The 21,028-nt window shown below is 39.7% G+C and overlaps 1 protein-coding gene across 1 annotated transcript; it reads left to right on the plus strand.

Moving 5' to 3' along the window:
* The first annotated feature begins 9,423 nt into the window (after positions 1-9,423).
* LOC122029034 (interactor of constitutive active ROPs 4-like) lies at positions 9,424-10,923 on the plus strand. Its single transcript, XM_042587998.1, has 3 exons — positions 9,424-9,590; positions 9,688-9,829; positions 9,923-10,923. Exons 1-3 carry the CDS (start codon positions 9,577-9,579, stop codon positions 10,817-10,819), a joined length of 1,053 nt encoding a protein of 350 aa, XP_042443932.1. The 5' UTR covers positions 9,424-9,576; the 3' UTR covers positions 10,820-10,923.
* The last annotated feature ends 10,105 nt before the right edge of the window (positions 10,924-21,028 follow it).

Here is a 21,028-nt window from a genome sequence, read left to right on the forward strand (position 1 = left end):
TGATATTTTTACAAAACTCTTACCTGAACTTGAGTTCAGTGCACTTAGAAGACAAATAAGAATGTGCTGGGTAGAATAGATGTTGCTTCTCAAACTCATTCTCTTACTTAATCATCCTGTTCTTTTCAAAAATTCTAGGAAAAATAATGATTTTAAAATCCAATTTTTTTAGAATTTTCGAAATATGGATTTAGTTTAGGCTCTACCCTAGAAATCTTGTTCCCCTAGATTTAAGCCAGAGCATCTCACCAACACCTAGGCTTACCTTGTTTGTGTTTGAAAAACATAGAGCGGCGTGAGATGCATAGGGTACAGCTTGGACTCAAGAATGTTTATTTCTGTGCATCATTATGAGTTTGGGCGTTAAATACTTTATTAACAGTAATCAAGTCAAGTCTTCCAGCTCTAGTCAAATCTAACTAGACTAAATGACTTAACTTGACTAACCAAGTGAAAGCTGTTGCCCTCTAGGCAATCAGCAAGTAGCTAAAGGTTAGACAGTTAGTGAAGAAAATAGAAATATTAAGGTTAAGCATTCTTGTACTTTAGGGCTCTGATACCTGATCAAGACAAGTTAGATAATTTGAATGCTATTTATCTTGAATCATGCTTGGACTAAAGGACCAACTAAATAAATAACCTAAATTAAATTTTTAATTACTCCCTCTTGATCCTAAAATTTAATAAATTCTTACTCCTATTTTCTTCAAAATTAAGTTTTTTAATTAAGCTAAGTACTTTTTAAACTGAAACTACATTTTCAAAATTCAATGTTTGCAAAAGACTTAGCTAAGTGATTCATATAGGAACTGTCAAACTTGACAACCTTTATAAATTTTTGCTAATATACTTTTCTAAGATTCCTTCTATACTTAGCCAAAAGTATTAAAGCATATTCTCTTTACTTGCAAAATTTTTCTCATTGATCTCAAAAGATTTTGCTAAGTAAAAAGAGACTTCAAAAATAATTTTTACCTTCTTTCGAAGCCTAATCAGTTTTTTCTAAAATCTTAAAACGTGCCTTCAACTGACTTATTTTTTTGATAAATGGCAAAGGGGGAGAGTAGGAAATTCAAAAGTAAAAAATCTAACTCAAAAAGGAAGTCCTGTATTAAGGGGGAGCTTCACAAAGTTTAAGTGTTAGCTTAAGTTATGCTTGAATTTGAATTTATATACTTAAGCTTGCTCACTTAAAACCTTTTTATGCACTTGTTTTACTTAACTTTGAATTTGGGTTGTCATAATCAAAAAGGGGGAGATTATTGGTGCGGGAAACATCCGACGATCGAACCTAAGTTTTGATAATGGTAAAGGATTCAAAGTTAAGGTTATGTTGTGATCTAACAAGTCTGTTAAGTGTTTCAGGAAAGACCTAACTGTGGTTAGGCAAGGTAAAAACCCTAAGGAATGGTAACCCTATGTCATAGGGGGTGGTAACCCTATGCGGAAAGTCTTGGTGGGTCGAGTGCTTCAGGCAAAAGTCCTGAGGGGGTAACCCTAGGTGGAAAGTCCTGGTGTCGTGAACCAGGTGGAAGACTGGACCAGCCGGGAAGCGGAAGTCCAGCTGAATGTCTGGAAGCATCGAGTACTGAGCAAAAGTCCAGTCGATCTGGAGGATCGCACTGGTAACAGGTAAATCTCCTGAGTGGAGTAGGTGAGGACGCGTTCCCCGTAGAGGGAACAGTAGGCGTCGGGTCGACCTAGGGTTTCCGGTCGGAAACCCGAAGTCAGACCCGGACAGTCCGAAGGCTGTCAGTTTATTCGTTTATATATTCCATTGTGTTCTAACTCTGTTTTATATGTAACTAACATCTTTATACAGAGTTAAAAGTGACCGGGATCGGTCGACCGAACCTTGGGATCGGTCGACCGAACCTTGGGATCGGTCGACCGAACCTTGGGATCGGTCGACCAAACCTACAAGCCAGCAGATCAGATCTCCAGAGATTGGACTGGGCATGACCAGGGGATCGGTCAAACGAACCTTTGGATCGGTCGACCGAACCTAGGTTGGGTGTCGACTGGATCAGGCTGACTGGGTTGAGTCAGAAGAGCTTATCGGTCGACCGAACCTTTTATCGATCGACCGAACCTCGGATGGAGTTTGACCAAATCGAAGCGGAGCGAGAAGATCGGGCGAATCAGATAGGGGGGATTGCCTGATCGGTCGACCGAACCTGGGGATCGGTCGACCGATCCGCCTCGGGTCAAACTTGATCCCGAATCTTGGGGATCTAGATCAGACTTTGCAGAGCTATAAAAGGAGGCTTCGAGGCGCAGCTTCATATCATCTCTCGAACAGAAGAACCTGTGCTCTTGTGTGTTGCTCCGTACGATTCAACGAGGCCCTGCTGCTCCAACGAGTTAAAGCTCCAAAGTTCCCTATTTACTGTTCGTTGGTATAATTCTTCTTACTGCACTTAATTGTAATTAATCTTGTAATAATCGATTCTATAGCTGTTGCCCACCGAAAGCAGTCAACGACCACGGGCCTTCGAGTAGGAGTCGAGCTAGGCTCCGAACAAAGTAATTCGACTATGTCTTCTGTGTGTGTTTGCATTTACTTTCCGCTGCGTTTAGTTACTCGAACGATTTCTGAAAAACGAACAAAATAGCCACGAGCGCTATTCCCCCCCCCCCCCCCTCTAGCGCTTTCGATCCAACAGTTATGACATGCCATTTGCTCAATTTGTTGGGATGAAGCATCATGATCAATCTATTTTGCTGGGATGTGGATTATTATCAAGCAAAGATTAACAACTTTCATATGGTTGTTCAAATCTTGGTTGACATGTATGCTCGGACGTGCTCCAAAGGATATAATCACATACCAATGTCGCGCCATGACAATTGCAATTAAAGAGGTATTTCTGAATTTTCATCATCATTTGTGTCTTTGGCATATCATGAAAAACTTCCTACAAAATTAGGTGATCATACTCGATACAAAATGATAAAGAAACAATTGAAGAACATTATTTATAACTCACTTATAGTTGATGAGTGTGACGAGAGTTGGTTGAAAATGATTGAGGAGTTTAATTTGGAGAATAATGATTGGTTGAAATCTTTGCATGAAGAATGAAATAGATGGATACCTATATATGTTAAAGATAATTTTTAGGCAGGTATGCCCACATCTCAAAAAAGTGAAAGTATAAATATATTTTTTGATGACTTACATCCATTCTAAAACATCCTTGAAGCAATTTATTGAGAAGTATGATAGTGCTTTGAAGAATAAGATTGAGAATGAAAAATAATTGGACTTTGTTTCTTTTAATTCTATCATGCTATTTATTCTTGGTCATCCTATTGAAAGATAATTTTAAAATGCCCACACTAAGAACTTATTTAAGTTGTTCCAAGATGAAATAAGAGGGTTGATGTTTTGCGATGCCTCATTATTGAAGGAAGAAGGGATAATTTTAATATTTGAATTAGTAGAAACTATGTTGGGAAAAAATGATAAATGTGTAAGAAAAGTTTCCTTTGGGGTACATACATGTAGTTAGATTGCCAATTAAAGTGTGTGTGCCGTCTATTTGAGTTTCGGGGAATTTTATATAGGCATGTGATCAAAGGGTTAATAAGAATGAAGGTGATTGAGATTCCTATGAACTATATTATAAACTAATGGCGTAAAGATATTAAGCATGAGTATCAAAGTATAAGTATCAAAGTATTAATCATGGGTATCAAAGTATAAGTAGCAATAGAGAAAATTATGTTGTAGCAGCTACTAGTTAGTAGTTGCTACAATGTGTTTGTCGAGTAAACTTTGAGAGGTCATAACTTTTGATTCTGGATGAACCATATAATGCACAATATATCATATCAAAGATCTATGAACAAGATTTGATTTGATATATTATATTTCATGGTTCAATCTGAGTCAAATGTTATGACCTCTCAAAATTCACTTAGCAAATACATTATAGCAGCTACTAACCAGTAGCTGTTACGACACAATTTTCTTTGTTGTAACAACTACTAACTAGTAGTTGATACAACATAGTTTTTTCCTATGAACTTTAGGATTCAAAATTAAAAATCCTAAATAGAAAAATATTACAACAATCATATTACATCAATCAATTTAACCCTCACAACTTTTAATTTTGTAATTGAGCCCAAATGTATCTGAAAATGTGTCTCATCCATGTCCTAGTGGCTAGGGTTCTATATCAAGAAATTGGTATACCAAAAATTCATACCGAAACTTCGGTATACTGAAATTTTGATATACTAAATTTTTGGTACGGTGTTGATAATTTAATCTTTATGACTTGCCATTGCACTTACTTAAATTTAGAGACTAGATGCTGTACAATCTAGCTTTTTATATAGCATCTGTATTGATCTAGTCTCAAATTTTTTAATACAATTTAGTTGGAATCTGTCAAATTGAGAGCAATTTACGATTATATTAAGTTGTATGAGAGTAGTAAATTAAAAAGTCTTCCTCCCAAGTTTGGTCTAAGCTTTAGTACGCTTGACTATTTGTTCTTTTGTGAATTTATTTAATCAATAATAAAATGTTTTGCATCATAGTACTCGACACTAATTAAAAAATAATATATAACAAAATGCTTCACATCATCTGATATGGGTTATGATAAGTAGACCCTTTGCAGGAGACGGAAAGGGGATAATAAGGACAAGGAAGGCTGAAAAGGGTGAGATGAGGGGCCACCTGGAAAAAGTCGGACCAAGTAAGGGGGTCGCTACACGTATGATAGACAGAGATCGATCAAACGAAATAGATCGACCGAGCATATAAGTTTGGCAGGTAAAGGCCGACCGAGGGAGGGTCGACTGGGCGAGAAGGCTTATATACACCCGACCGATTAACTTTGGCCTATAAGACTTGACCGACCAAGCTCCATAGATCGATCGAGCATAGTGGATCTGCGGAGTATATGAGACCTGCAGATGGAGTCTAACCGAATATATGAGACCGAACGAGTATGTATGGTCTGTCGGGTATAAAGGATCGACCCAATATAAAGATAGTTTAACCTTAGGTGGTCCGAGGCATGGTAGGGTCATTTGAGCATATGAGTTTGATAAGCAAAGACCGATCGAACACGAGTGCTCGGTCGGGTATAAATAACCGGTTGAGCATAGAGAGTCGGTCGAGCGTAGAAATTCTTAACCTTGCGCACAACAGACAAAGATCAGACGAACATAATAGACCGACCAAGCATGTGAGCTCGGTAGGCAAAGACCGGCCGAGTGTAAGAGACCGATCGAGCGTAGAAGCACTTAGCATTAAGTTGTCACGAAGGCGTATGCATGCCCAACTGGTTAATCTCGGCCGATAAGCTAGGATCGGTCATGCTCAATAGACCGGCCGAATATGAAAAGTAGATCGAGCATAAAGATCATCAACCTTACGTGCTTTCTGGCATATTTATAATAGTAAAATCCTGGTCGGGTATAAATAACCAATAGAGTAGAGAATACCGGCCGAGACTAATACAACAGAAGATATTTCTCATATATACAGAATGGGCTTATGTGACTAACCAAATGTATGTAACAGGTGAACCATAAGAACATGTGATCATATGACAGCTTAATTAATTTGGCGGCAAATAACTTCTAGAAGTCTCCACAGGTATGTTAAACGACAAAGAATGTACATATGGGGTAAGAAAAAGATTCCATAAACTATTATTGCAGTTTCAGCTTACGTCATCTCTTAACCAACTTTAACAAACCAGGGTCCACCTCATGACTGTGGAGGTTAGATAAGGTGGAATAAAAAGAGGAATTCTCTCCACTGGTTAGGTACGCAAGCATACGCATTGCATTATAATCAAGCCCTGATTTTCATCTTCTACTTCTTTTTCTCGCCGAAGACTAACTTGAGCGTCGGAGAGCCTAGCCAGGGATTCTCACCCTGGTCTTAAGTCGCTAACGTTTTCTTGGTTGGTCTCATTGTACGCAGGAATAGGAGATCTTCCATTGGATTGCTGAGTCTTCACTGATTCACGGAGACACCTCGCTGGAGTTCATTTTGGGGAGGTATTCTTCATAGATCCGCTTTGGTTTTCTCGGGTCTATTGTTTCTCCTTTAGTCTCTCGTGAGATCCACTGTGGTTTTCTTGGATCCTCTCTTGTTCCTTGGCATCAGTGTCATTGTTCGCCATCACTCATCGTCACCCAGTGCTTCATCCAGTAAGCTCTCAGACAGGATCATCATCCAACATAACTCAACACTAATTATCCTACCACAATTACAACACCAACACTATTCAACAGTAGTTAACAATATAAACTAACAAACCAATTTTGCATCTAGAATTTTAAACATTTCACCAGTTACATTACAACATCAACATTACTTAACACTAACTAACTAGATGAACTAACAATCCAATTAGGAATACGACAAAGAGAATTAAGACTACCATCACTAATATCCAAATAAATTTTAGTACATTGATTATTCTCGGATTATGTACATTGTGTTCACTTTCAAAGTTGTTAGATGAACTAGTATCGGTCGTCATCCACTTTTGTCATCTATATTACCCACATATATATGTAATAGTGTCTTCCAAAATTCTTGGTTGATCTAGAAACACACGCCAATATTCTTCATCCATAATCCCTACATGTTACAGGTTGAAATCTCATATTGTCGATGTTGTTATAATTTGATGATGCCATGAAAAGCAACCTAATAATCAAATTTTCATTACTTAGATTAAAAAAATAAATTTACAACATTCAAAGATTAAACAAATTACAACATTTAGAGATTGTATGCTAAATCAATTGAAAAGACTGAGTTTTTTATCACTAAAATGGCAAGAGAGTTTTATAATGACTTAATAATTAAGAGATTCAATATACAACTTCAAAGTTAGAAGTGTGAACTTGGAATTTTGCAATATTCCAACCCCCTCCGAGGAACAGATGCATGAAACACATGATATTAAAACAAACCAAAAAAAAACACATATGCATTTTATTCCACCAATAGGATAACAGATATTTAACTTCTGCATAATTGAATAGTGGTCAGCATTTAGCATATCATTGTATCTTCCAAGATTAGCATATCGTGTATCTTCCAAGATTGGCTACTTAATTCTTCGGCAAATTAGAAAACATTCTTAAGTAAGCCCAACTTACCATTCTCCTTCTCAATTAAAGAAAAAAAGTATCATGAACAACTGGACATTTGGTTTAGTGATATGATTCTTGCTTGGGGTGCGAGAGGTCACGCGTTTATCTAAAATTATTTTGCTCAAAAGCTTAAGGAAATTCATCTTAAATTTCTGACTCTAAAATTGTAGCAATCTATTCAATTTTAATACAATACCTACTTTGTCATCCACAACCTCCACTGGAATAGGAGAGGTGTGAATTCATGAATTTCTAGTAGATAAGACTCCAATATCGAGGATCATCAAAGTTGCCAACAAAAGTCAGAAAATATACTCCTAACACATTTTATTACTTACAACTCAACTAGGGATATTATCGCGGCCAACATTTTTCTGCATAATAACAATAAGAAAAATATGTCTGTAATAAATCCATTTAATCCCAATGTCAATTAGTAGAATATGAATTAGAGCCAAAAAAAAACTTAGGCTAGGTTTAAATCATATTAGTAAGTATCTCATATCAAGCAGATAATTACATGTACTATAAAAAGGCTTGTTAAGACATCATTATTCATGAATAAATTTCAACATAATGACCAAATGGTCAAGTCAAATGTAGAAATAAAAACACAGATGTCAATGATGGGGCAATCAATTTAGTGGAATGATACTTTCCTAGGTGCAAGAGTTCCCAAGTTTAATTTTCTAAATGTCCAATACTACGTCTACCCCAATCCATTGGAGTTAATTATGAGCAAGTTCATCTCTATTATATAATAACCTATCACCTGCAAGAAGAAGCACGGCTGTAAGGCTCAGATTTTTCGAAGCTTCGATGGTTGAAGATGGACAAGCCTAGTTCGCTCCTTGCATGTGTTCGTAGCTTCGCTGGTCACTCATGGGGCAGCAGAGGGAAGAAGAAGGTCCCCTTCTTCGATTCCATCACTGGGTTTTTCGATTCCTTTGCTGGCTTTGTTTCTGTTGAGTTAGGGTTGGGTTCCTTTGTTGAGCTCACTGACGGGAGGAGAGATGGGAGAGAGCTGAAGAACACGAATAAGGAGGAGAGTTAGGGCAAGGGAGGAAAAGAGTGAAAGAGAAAGCCAGCAAATGATTACAAAAACTGAGGTTCTTTATTTTTATTTTTTTTATTTTTGCTGAGATGGACTTAACTACGCAAGCTGCCAACTCAATTACGGAGGGCTTTCACTGAGCAACTTTGCTACGTGTATCATTTCTCTTAATTTTTATACACGGGACTCGCCAAGTAAAAAAAGTTAATTTGAATATGAAAATAGAGTGAAATATCTTTTTAATGATTAATATAAAAAATATCTTTTAAAGATTCGAAGAATTTTTTTTTTTATTTTTACATTTTTACCGCTTGATGTTGCAGTCTGGGATCTGCTGTTTTCTAGCCCAAAATATTTTTTGTGTTTGTGCAGCTGGAGCCACTGACCTTGTTCTCGGCATCTACGAGGAGTCTGCGGCTATTGCATTCTTTATTCCCTGCGACGATTGTAAGCTCTAAACTCTTCTACAAATGCAGCAGCATGCTGCTTCATTTTCACTCCCAATGCTACCACTTCTGCAGAATGCCTGAGTAAACGCCAAAGTCGCCCTCGGTGCTTCACGTTGCTCATGGCTCTTTGTGTCACACTACTGAAAAAATGAATATGACTATGAGGAAGTAAATGACAATTTTTAAGTAGACAAGGACATTGAAAAAAAACATAACAGGAAGAGAAATGAAAAGAAAGCACTGACCCTTTTATCTTTTTATGAAAGTTCACTGACTCTACAGCAGCTTTGTCGTATTGCAGATGCAGACAGAAGGAAAAAAAAGGAGTAAGTAACTTTTTATATCATGGATTTGATTTCTCTGCTGTAAAGTAAAATGGCCGTGGGGGGCAGTGGTCTCTGCTTTATTAGATTGTAGGTTGTTGATGTATATTAAGAGAGGTAGGGGTAGGGCCTTGCGGCAGGGAGATCACATGCAATGTTCAACTGAAAGCAAGAAGAATTCCTATTGACCTTAACATGCTTTCACCTTACACCAGACTGTTGCACCATTAAACAGGAAGTGCCATGCCACTCTTGCTATTCATCACTGCAACCGCAAGGGCAGCAAAGACACTAGTTTAAACAGGTAGTATCTGACTATCTATAATATATCAAATGATCTACTTATTATCAAGTATAATTAGCAGCGATCCAATCTTAAATCCAAAAAAATATTATTTAAAATCTTTCCACTGTTCACATCTCTCTCCCTATATTTCTCTTCTTAGTCATCAGTCAGCTACTGGCACAAGGTCCTCTGCATTTCCCACTGGGCCTATATTTAAATGCTGTTGTTCATGGTTCTCTTCTCCTTTCCTTCAGGCCGAGCGTTTCGAATTTGAACTGCAGGAGGGGGAGGACGAGGAGCGTGAGCTTACCCTTCAATCCGATGCCGAGGTCGAGGTAGGGATTTGTTTTTGTCTTATTAAAGTCTTTGTTTGCATGAATCGTGGGTTGAGATCAACGCGATGAGGGGGGTTTCCTTGTCGTTGGCGTACAGGGGGTCAGATGCGTCTCAGCGACAGTCGCCGCGGGTGCCGCTCCACCTCAAGAGCACCGCCTGCTCCGAGGCCAACGCCGTGCGGCGTCCCACCGCCGCCGACCGCAGCCCCAAGGTGTCCCCTCGGGGTGTCCTGCAGGAGGTAGTGTTTCTTCTTCTTCTCGGTCTCCTCTTCCTCGTTGTCGTACACATTATGGAATCTGAACTGACTTTGTCGGCGATGTGACCAAAATAGAGGAGAAGGGGCACGAAGGTGGTTGACCTGGAAATCAAGCTGAGTAAGGTCCAGGACGAGCTCAAGAAGCTGCGGAAGCGACTGGAGTCGGCGGAGGCCGACAAACAAGGAGTGGAGCAAGCTCTCGCCAAGGCCAAGAAGCGGGTCCCGGCAGCCATCGCGGCTCCGAAAGAAATATGCGAAGAAGACGACTGTCCTCCTTTAGACGCTGAAAGAAAGTTCGAAGGAGAAACCGTCACTTCGCCGGCGACGATGGACGTCTTCGAAGTCGTAGTCCCGGGTGATCTTTTACAGGAGCATAGCGAGCATGAGGCTGATGGCGAGGAAAAGGAAGGAGACAATGCGGAGGAAACGACGACGATGATCGCGAAGGAAGCCGTAAAAGAAGACGAAAGGGATAAAGAGGAAGAGAAGAGAGATGCGTTGGTGGAAGATCTCGGGGCCAAACTGCTCGAGAAGGAGAAGGAAGTGGAGATTCTGCTCGAAGAGAACACGATCTTCAAGACGCAAGCCGACGAAGAGACGAAGAGGATCGCCGGGGCAGCAGAAGCGAAAGAGGCGGAGTTGCTGGCGAAGCTGAGGTCGGTGGAGGAAGAGATGGAAGAGAGCAAGGCGAGGGCGGGGCGGCTGGCGGAGCAGCTGGAGGCGACGGAGAGAGCGAAGGCTGCACTGGAGGAGGAGATGAAGCGGCTGAGGGTGCAGACGCAGCAGTGGAGGAAGGCTGCGGAGGCGGCCGCGGCGGCGGTGCTGGCGGACGATCAGGACGAGGTGGACAAGCACATCGCGGCCTGGGGATCGCCGCTGGCAATGGAGGAAGAGGGCGACTGGAGAAGGAAGAAGGGGCCCGCAATTCGAATGTTTGGGGAATTCTGGAAAAAGAAGGGGCAGCGCAAGTGAAGCAGAGTTGGCTTCGCTTTCGCTGGTTCCTTGTAATCACTCACTCTTTCGTAAATCGCTGTGCTGCTAGAGACGACCAATATCGATCGATTCAAAAGTTTAAACTGGCTTACTGAATCAATGGACAAATCCTAACATGAAACTCGTCCAGATCGATCGATCGATCAGACACGAATAAATAGAACTGATAAAAAAAAAATGTTGGTTGAAATAAGTTACGTTGCTGGCAAATAATCAAAAGTCGCCCCTTTTTCTTGAAAGTTTCAGTTTTTTTATCACCATATCATTCCCGATGAAATTACATAATTATCTTAAATGTACCGTTTGATGCGGCGGAGGTCCACAGTTATACGTGTCCCATAAAAATTTATACTGAACTGTAAATCAAAATTAAGATGTTGTAGATGCTATCTATGAAAGGTCAAACTCATTATAGAAGGTACCGTTATCCTTTCTTGATCAAATCTCAAATCTTTACATCTATTCTCTTTCAATCTAGGCTATAAATTTCATCTTAATCTCAGTGATAGACTCTCTCTTAGTATCGATGGCAGACTCACTCTCAGTCTCGGTGACAATCTCAGAGCCTGACTTTATCTATTCCCAAAGTCACTCCATATTGGTTTCACCTTTTTATCCTCAAAACAAGTCTATACCCTATACGGGTTCGCTAACAATAACTCCAAATATTCTAATATGCATGATATCTTGAAAATGGGGGGTGGTTACAAGGTTGTCAGATCTGATCTCTTAAATGTTCTCCCATAAACACGTTGCGTTGAATAAATGGAGTGACAACTAACAACAGTCGAATCTAGTCCCTTACCACTGCCCACAGTGATGATATTTCGGTTGACATGGAGTTGCTCTCCGGACAACCATATAAACACTCACGAAGGTAATGACAAAGGATTCCCAATTCTCTAGAAATCTTAGACCATGTACGACTCTTCTTCTTCTCTATCTCATTTTTCTTGCATATCACCTTAAGTAAATCCTAATTTAAACGTCGGAGTAACTTAGGGATCCATCTCATGGTCAGTCTAACTCTCTTTTAAAGTGCATTTCAGACTCTTTCTTCTTAGTCATCGACAGTCTTCAGAGAAAGAGTGCGTCAGCAAGTTCGTTAATTGGTGGCTTAACCATCCACGGTATTTGATTGGAATAAATTTGCACTGTATGTGAGAATTATGAGCCAAGATGTTGTGATGGTTAAGACCAGAAGAACTACTAACAACTACAACTTCGCCAAGGAGGAAAGTTTCAAGAAGGCATGAAAAACTCAAAGACAAGAGATCCACTCCTTACCAGGAACACCCATTCCTCAACCAATTCACGAAAAAGAAGAAGTTCAAATTGTGCCTAGCTAGCCTGATCGTGCTACTCAGGTGGCAGTTGATTTGGCACCTGAACTCAAAGAGAAACTAATAACCTGTCTAACCCAAAACAAGGATGTTTTTGCTTGGTCATCTCATGAAGTTACCGGTGTGGAATCTACTGTGATGGAGCACCTCAACCTTCTTCCGAAGTCTTGGCCCATTCGACAAAAGAAGCAACACTTCACCCTTTCTCAAGACAAGGTGATTTTCAATTCCCCTCTTGGTTGGCAAATGTGGTCCTACTACCCAAGCTGGGAGACAATGGCGAGTCTGTATTAACTTCTGAGATCTTAACAAAACTTGTCCTAAGGACTGCTATCCGCTTCCTTAGATTGATCAACTGGTAGATTCGACCTCAGGTTGTGAACTTATCTGCATGTTGGATGTATACCAAGGATACCATCAAACTCCGTTGGCCAAGGAGGACTAAGAAAAGATTAATTTGGTCATCTCAGACGAGACTTTTATTATACGATCATGTCATTTAGACTAAAGAATATAGTAGCCACTTGTCAAATGTTGATGGAACGACTCTTCAAGCACCAAATCGTCCGCAACATGTAGGTTTATATAGATGATATACTGATCAAGTCAGTTATAGCTGAAAACTTAATCAACAAAGTTAAAGAAGCATGCAACACCTTGCAAAGGTATGCCCTCAAGTTAAACCCTGCCAAGTGTTTGTTTGGTGTCAAGAGTGGTCATTTCCTCGAATATATCTTCACCGAGTGAGAGATAGAAACCAATCTCAAGAAAGTTCAAGCTTTATAAAACATGGCATCGCCGAGAAACACCAAGGAGGCACAAAGGTTGGTCGGGCGAATCATCATATTATTGCATTTCATCTCTCAATCAGCTACAAAGAGCCTCCCATTTTTCAAAGTACTATGTAAGGTGACTACGTTCTTGTTGGATGAGAAATGCGAGCAAGCTTTCATAGATCTTAAAGCATATCTCACAAATATGTCCATTCTATCCAAGTTTGTAGCTGAAGAACCTCCATGACTATACCTGTCAGCTTCTGAAGGAGCCTTGGGTTAAGTCCTAGTGCGACAGAAATGTAATGTTCAACAACCTATTTACTTTTCAAGTCATTTGTTGAAAGACATCGAGACTCGCAATGCTTGAAAAGCTAACTTTGGCGCTAGTGCTAATTGCTTGTTGACTTCGGCTTTACTTCCTATCGCACCCTATCATGGTACTCACTAATAGCACCCTGGGGAGGTTGTTGAAGTGGACCATTGAACTCGATGAATATGACATCTAATACTAGCTGTGGACAACCATCAAAGCTTAAGCTTTAGCCAATTTCTTGATTGAGATGTCTAGCCCATAACTACAAGAAGTCTAGAAGATCTTTGTTAATGGGTCAGCCACTAAGAAGGGAAGCGAAGTCAAGATGTTACTATGCTCCTCCCGAGGAGACACCCTATAGTTGGTAATAAAACCTCACTTCATGGCATCAAATAACGACCCGAATCATCATCCACTCAGATTCGCAACTGGCGGCCCAACATCTCAAGGGCACCTTCAAAATTTGTAATGACCAACTTTGACGCTATACGGAGATCTTTGAGAGATTGAAATCCGAATTTCAAGAAGTCATTATACAAAAAATGCTACAAGAAGATAACCAGAAGGTCGATGAGTTGGCTAACCTGATAAGGGCATTGATAACGTGGGAGATGGAAGAGCTCATTGCTCGAGATCTACCAGTCACTCACATTGACCACGTGTCTGACTCAAGTGATCAAGTTGACTAGAGAACCCTCTTTATCTCTTTCTTGAGACATGAGACTTTGCCCAACAACTCAAACAATGCTCAAATTCTTAAATGGTGAGTTATGTGTTTACGTTGGTGGAAGACACCTTATATAAGCATGCCTTTTCTCATCCCCTCCTTAAGTATTTAAGCCCCAATGATCCTAACTATGTCATGAAGGAAATCCATCAAGGCTACTACAAAAATCACACTAGAGGTTTGGTATGAAAGATCCTCTTGACTGGTTATTTTTGGCCTACTCTATAAATTGACATGGCTGAACTAGTTGACACCTGCCTCAATTTCCAGAAGCACCAACATTTTCCCTATTGCCCTGCCGAGTTACTAAAGACCTCCACAGTAACCTTCTCTTTCAACTAATGGAGAATGAATATCATGGATCCCTTCCTTATAGGGCCCCATTAGAAAAAGTTTCTTTTGGTTCTATTGACTACTTCTCAAAATGGGTGAAAATCAAACCCTTGGCTCGGATCACTAAGAAGGTCGTCCTCAAATTTCTATGGTAAAACATAGCATGCTGATTCGGCCTCCCTTGCAAACTGGTGTCTAATAATGGTTGATAATTCCAAGGATGTGAACTTAAGGGATGGTGCCAAAATTTTGATATTCAACAGACTTTCATCTCAGGCTATTATCCTTAAAGCAATAGTCAAATAGAAGATGTCAATTAGGAACTAATCCGAGGATTGAAGAGCAAACTGGACCCCTAATATTCTCTGGATTTATCAGACAACGTCATGTGATAGCACCAAGATGACTTCTTTTCACTTAGTCTATAGTAGAGAAGTAGTGATACCAGTTAAGATTGGCTATGAATCAGCCCGGATTAGCGCATATGAAGATGTTGAGGGAAATGCAAATAAGATACTTCTTGAGCTGGACCCTGTTACAAAAACCCAGGAGAAGGCAGAAATAAGGCTTAAAGCCTACCGGGAATGCATGAGCCAAACCTACAACAAATGTGTTATCCCTTTCCCTTTCCAAGTTTGAGACTTCGTTTGGAAGAAAATGAAGCCTACGAAAGATGTCAAAAAGTTGGAGTTACACTGGGACGGACCCTACTGCATCACGGACTGGCTTGATTGTGGATCCTACTATTTAAACAACCCCCAAGAAAAAGAGCTCAAGTAACCTTGGCATGTCACACATCTAAGGTCTTATCAGGTCTAATTCTGAGTATCCCCGTTCTGAGTTTTTTTCTTTTTAATTCATCCGTAAAAATAATCTCGCTTTGTCAAGTAAAATCGCAGCTTTTATATCTCTTCTTGCACAAATAGCCTCACAATAGGCTCGGAATTCTTAGCTCACTACTAATAATCACGACTTTAGTAGCCCTCTTAACCCCACACGCTAACAACTCAACATTTTGATAGAGTCTCGGTATCTCAATAGACCTAGAGTCTCAATATCTTAGCATAGTTAGAGTCTAATATCTCAACAAACCCAAAGTCCCAATGTTGACCCAGTTAGGCCAGAGGGAGGGGAGGTGAACTGTCTGTTAAGAAAAATCATCCTCGAACTTTTAACTCAGATTAGTAGTGCAAAAAAAATATAATAAATGAACAACAAAAAAAATGAGGTCAAAAGAGTTACTTGGTTACAACCGGTGAGGATGTTAATCCAAGGCAAGTAAATACACTAAAGATCTCCTTCTTTGAAGGCAAAGAAGCCTCTTACACTAGTTGGAAGCTCAGAAAGTAACTAGAGAATGAATACAGAAGTTGTTACAATATTTCCTAGGTCCAGGGATCATTTTATAGCTCCTAGGAAAAGTTATCCGTGGTTAGAAGGCGCCTCCATCGAGGTGCCTTCTAGACATGGAAGGCACCTTCCATGGTGAAGGTGTGGAGGCGTGCGAAGGCGCCTTCAACTCCCTTTTAAGGCGCCTGCAACAGTATTTCTAGCCTTCTTTTTGCTCTTCTGTTGCTCTGATCGCCTGGGTGATCGTGGTCATCCGGGATAGAGCTCACTCGAACTCATTTCCCAGTCTTCTCCTTGAGCAGACTTCAGCTCTGGCTTCTCATTTCTGGGAACGTCGCGCATGTCCTTCTTGTCCATCGGTGTACTCTTTCGCAACACCTCGTCCCACGGATGAACAAAGCCCATCAGCTCCCTTCTGGTGTCATCCTTCTCATTAGCTGCGTCTTCTGCTCAACTTCTTGTGTTTCTAAACTCCTGTACACTTAGACAAAAGGATTAAATACTAACAGGACCTAACCTGACTTGGATGATCATATTAAAACTACTACGTGGTACCAACACCCAATATCTCAGCATACTCAGAGTCTTAGTATCTTAGCAGACCCATAAGTCCCAACATCTTAGTAAACTCAGAGTCTTAGTATCTCTAGAGTCTCAGAAATTCAATAGCTCTCTTAGCCCCATGTGCTAATAACACATCATTTTGAAAAAATCTAAGTATCTTAGTAGACCAAGAGTCCTAATATCTTACCAGACTCAGAGTCTCAGTATCTCAGTAGTCTTAGAAATTCAACAGCCCTCTTAGTTTCACGTGCTAAGGCTCATCATTCTAACAATTTCAGTATCTTAACAGACCCAGGGACCCAATATATTAGCAGACTCAGAGTCTTAGTATCTCAACAATCTAAAAAATTCAATATCCCTCTTAGCCCCATGAGCTAACGGCTCATCATTCTTATAGTCTTAGTATCTCAACAGACCCAAAATCTCAATATATCAACAAACTCAGAGTCTCAATATCTCAATGGACCTAGAGTCCTAATATTTTGGCAAACTAAGAGTTTTAGTATCTTGATAGACTCAGAGTTTCAATATCTCAAGACTGATGGGGTCAGTATCTCGGTAGTCTCATAAATTCAATAGCCTTATTAGCCCCACACATTAATGGCTCGGCATTCTGACAGACTTAGCTTTCCGGTAGGCTTAGAACCTCATAGTTTGCTTGTCCTCTTAGATCCACTCGCCAATGACTATGCCTTATAACAGATCAGGAGAACCTAGCATTGTCCTAACAATGCTCTTAGGTCTCTTAGCCCCTTGCTAGTGATTATGCCATACGACAAGCTTGGAGAACCTAGCTCCGTGCTAGAGGTGCTCTTGGCCCCTCCTAACCCCGCACTAGTGGTTCCAGCTTATGAAAGGCTAGGAAAATTCAGCATCACACTAGCAAAGCTCTCGACTCTCCTAGTCCCATGCTAGTGGCTCCGCTTTATGATATACCAAGAAAATCTAGCATCACGCTAGCAAAGCTCTTGACAATCCTATCCCCTGACTAGTGGCTCCGCCTTATGATAGGCTAGGAAAACATAGCATCGTGTTAGCGGAGCTCTCTACCCTCCTATCCCTGCACTAGTGGCTCAGCCTTATGACAGGCCAGGAGAACCTAGTATCATACTAGTGGAGCTCTTGGCCCTCCTAGCCCTGTGTCAGTGGCTCCGCCTTACAACAAGCTAGGAAAATCTAGCATCGTGGTAGTAGAGCTGTCGGCCCTCCTCACCCCTCACTAGTGGCTTTGCCTTACAACATGTCAGGAGAACTTAACATTGCACTAGCGGAGCTCTCGACCCTCCTAGTCTTTTACTAGTGGATTTGCCTTACGATAGGCCATGAAAACCCTTGCATTGTGCTAGTGAAGCTCTCGGTCATCCTAGGTCTGCACTAGTGGCTTCATCTTATGGTAGGACAGGAGAACCTAACATCACGCCAGCGGAGCTCTTGGTCGTCCTAGCACCATGCTACAAGCTTGTCCTTACAATAGGCTAGGAAAGTCTAGCATCGCGCTAGCGAAGCCCTCGGTCCTCCTAGTACCTCGCTAATGTTAGGACCAAAATAATTTAGATATTTTTACAATAGTATGATATTGTCCACTTTAGACCTAAGACCTCATGATTTTTCTTTTAGGCTCTATCCAAAAGGTCTCATACTAATGAAGATATCTTTCTCTTATAAACATATGATCTTTTCCATGTGTTTTTTAATGTGGACTATGTTTGCAACCCCAACAATCCCCCCCCCCCCCCCCAACAAACAATGGGAAGCATCTCATTTCTATCGATTTGTAATTGATCGTGTTAGAGTATATACTAAAAGTCTATCTTTTGTATAAATATTTATTTAGAAATAAGAATCACATTGGTCAAGTATCTATATTTATATATACTGAGTGTAGTCGTTCAATTAATTTATATTGTAGATAACACGGTATGTGGTGTCACACACAGGAGATCGTGTTATCGGTTCTTTATAAATTATAAACAGTAGCTCACGACTAAGATGGAAAGGAACAAACCATTGGAATAGTCATAGTGTAATTAGGTATTAGTTTATCTTGACTAATAAATTACACTAGTATACTCTAAGTGTATTAAGCAAGACCATTTAAGGAAAGTTCTTTTTATACTAACTTAATAAAAGAACAAGTCTTTAGTTATTATGGAAGTGTGTGCTCTTAATCCTAATATAATAACAAGTATATATATTTAGTATTCATTTCTTTAACTTATCAAAGGGTGAGATTTAACTTGATAAATCAAAAGGCCCGATAAGTTGGGAAATGATATTACTTATAGTGTGTGTTGTTGATTATAGAAGGAATCTGTGTCCTAGTAATCTAGGTTGATAATACCCCCAAGATGAGCTCATAAGGATTGTAATGTTAAACCCTGCAGGTGGATTTAGTCTGACATGACGATAAGGTTGAGTGGTACTACTATTGGACTAAGATATTAATTAAAGAGAGTTGTCGGTAACTCATTTAATTAGTAGACATTCGACATCTTAAACACAGGGAGACTAACACACTCATAATAAGAAGGAGCCCAAAATGTAATTTGGGATTGGTGCGGTAGTTCAATAATAATTCTTTAGTAGTATGAATTATTATTGATGAAGTTAAGTTAGTGTGTTCGGGGTAAACACGGGAAGCTTAATTTCATCGGGAGACCAAAACCAATTCCACCTCTCGGTCCCTATCGTAGCCTCTTGTATATAGAGATTTATACTCACCCCATACCCACTCCTTACCCAACCCAAAGGGGCCGACCAAGCAAGCTTGGAGACCAAGCTTAGGCCGGTCAAACAAAGGGTTGAGTAAAGATAGAGGGGTCGGCCAATGCTTGGAGCCCAAGCATGATGTGGCCGGCCCTAATAAAATTAAAAGGATTTTATTTTAAAAAAAATTTTATGTGGATAACATGGTTTTATAAAAGAGAGTTTAAAATTTAAATCTTTCCTTTTATAATGTCTAAAAAAAATTAAGAAAAGATTTGAAATCTTTCCTTATTTGTAGATTAAAAGAAGATTTTAATTTTGATAAAACTTTTCTTTTTTGTAACCATGTTCATGATTTAAAAAGAGAGTTTTAAAAATTAAAAATTTTCTTTTATAAGTATCTACAAAAGATTAAGAGAAGATTTGATATCTTTCCTTATTTATAGATTGAAAGGAGATTTTAATTTTAGATAAAACTTTCCTTTTTTGAAATCATCCACATGTTTAAAAAAAGATTTTAATTTATAAAATTTCATTTTATGACCCACCATGAAGGGAAAAATTATTGGAGAAATTTTTTATAAATTTCTGGAAACAAATTAGGAAGTTTTAATTCTTGTGTTAATTAAAATTCTCCTTGTGTAGAGCTTATAGGTGGCTGACCATTATAATTAAGAAGAGGAAATTGTTTTTAATTAAAAAAAAATTCCTTTTCATGGAAAAGGAATTAAGGAAGTTTTTATTTAAATTTCCTTATTTGTCATGACCAAGGATTATAAAAGAGAGGGTAGAGGTGCTTTCAAGGGTAACAACTCTATTCTATTTCTTTCTCTCTTTTCCTCCTTGGTGGTGGCCGGCCCGATTGTTTTTCCTTCTTCCTTTTCTTTTTTCTTCATTGGTCGGACCTTATAATCTCATGGAGCTTGAAGGTGGCCGGATTCTAGCTTGGAGAAGAAGGAGAGAAAGAAAGCATCCCTTGGAGCTTGGTGGTGGTGGCCGAACCACATCTATTCTTGGAGTACTTGTGGTGGCCGAATCTTGCAGGGAGGAGAAGGAGCTTTGGTGGTTTTCATCTCGGTAGATCGTTGCCCACACAATGTCCGGGATAAGAAGAGGAATACATTAGAAGATCAAGAGGTTGTTGCATACAAAGGAAGGTATAACTAGTAATTATTTTCCGCATCATACTAGTTATTTTTCTTTGTAAGAATTTCAAACACAAGAGGCATTAGATTCTAGTTTTTTGAATTTTTTATTCGAGCTTGTATTTTTTTTATTTTTTAAATTTGTGATTCAATTGTTCCTTTTGGTTAAACCTAGAGTTATATAAGGAAATTAAATATTAGCTTTCCTTAAAAGGCTTTGTCTAGGCGGTGGTGGATGCTCCCATACCCAAGAAGGCCATGTGCCTCGCCATGCAGTCCTAGAAGCTAATTTTGAAAATTAATATTTAATTGAATTTATAACATAGGTTGATTTGGATCAATAGTGTTAAGTTCCGCTTGCAATCCAAATCTAAATCATTAAGAACATATAAATTAAATTTGGAATCAATAATGTTAAGTTTCGTTTGCGATTCCTAATTTAAGTTCTAAAGAACACAATAGGTTGTTTAGGAAAGGTTCGACACTTGTACAAAATTTTTGTACAGTGGAACCGGTATGATCTTCCTAGGACCAACCAACAGATCGAACGCCTTCTTTGAAGATGATGTTCACAGAACTCCTTGTATCAACAAAAGTTCGATGAATAGTATAATTAGCAATTACCGCCCAGATGATCAGCACGTCGTCGTGGGGGATCTCCATTCCTTCCAAATCGCTAGGGCCGAAGTTGATCTCGGGCCCTTCGGTCTTCTCCCTGTTACATCCCACGGCATGGATTTTCAATCACCGAGCATACGACTTCCGGGCTTTGTTGAAGTCACCACCGGTCGGTCCACCGGCGATCATGCCTATTTCTCCTCGGGCGGCATTGCTTCAGTTTTCTTTTTCCCGAGTGGAGGGTCTATTTCGCTCAGCCGGGACTCAAGAGGGATCAACGTTATCCCTCTACTATTGCTAATGGTGTCGTTCG

This window comes from Zingiber officinale, chromosome 1A (genome assembly GCF_018446385.1).
Source record: "Zingiber officinale cultivar Zhangliang chromosome 1A, Zo_v1.1, whole genome shotgun sequence".
Lineage (NCBI taxonomy): Eukaryota > Viridiplantae > Streptophyta > Magnoliopsida > Zingiberales > Zingiberaceae > Zingiber > Zingiber officinale.

Excerpts from the sequence above, each read along its gene's own strand:
- LOC122029034 (XM_042587998.1), top strand. Across the intron at positions 9,830-9,922 it reads CTCGGGGTGTCCTGCAGGAG|AGGAGAAGGGGCACGAAGGT; the intron begins GTAGTGTTTCTT and ends TGACCAAAATAG.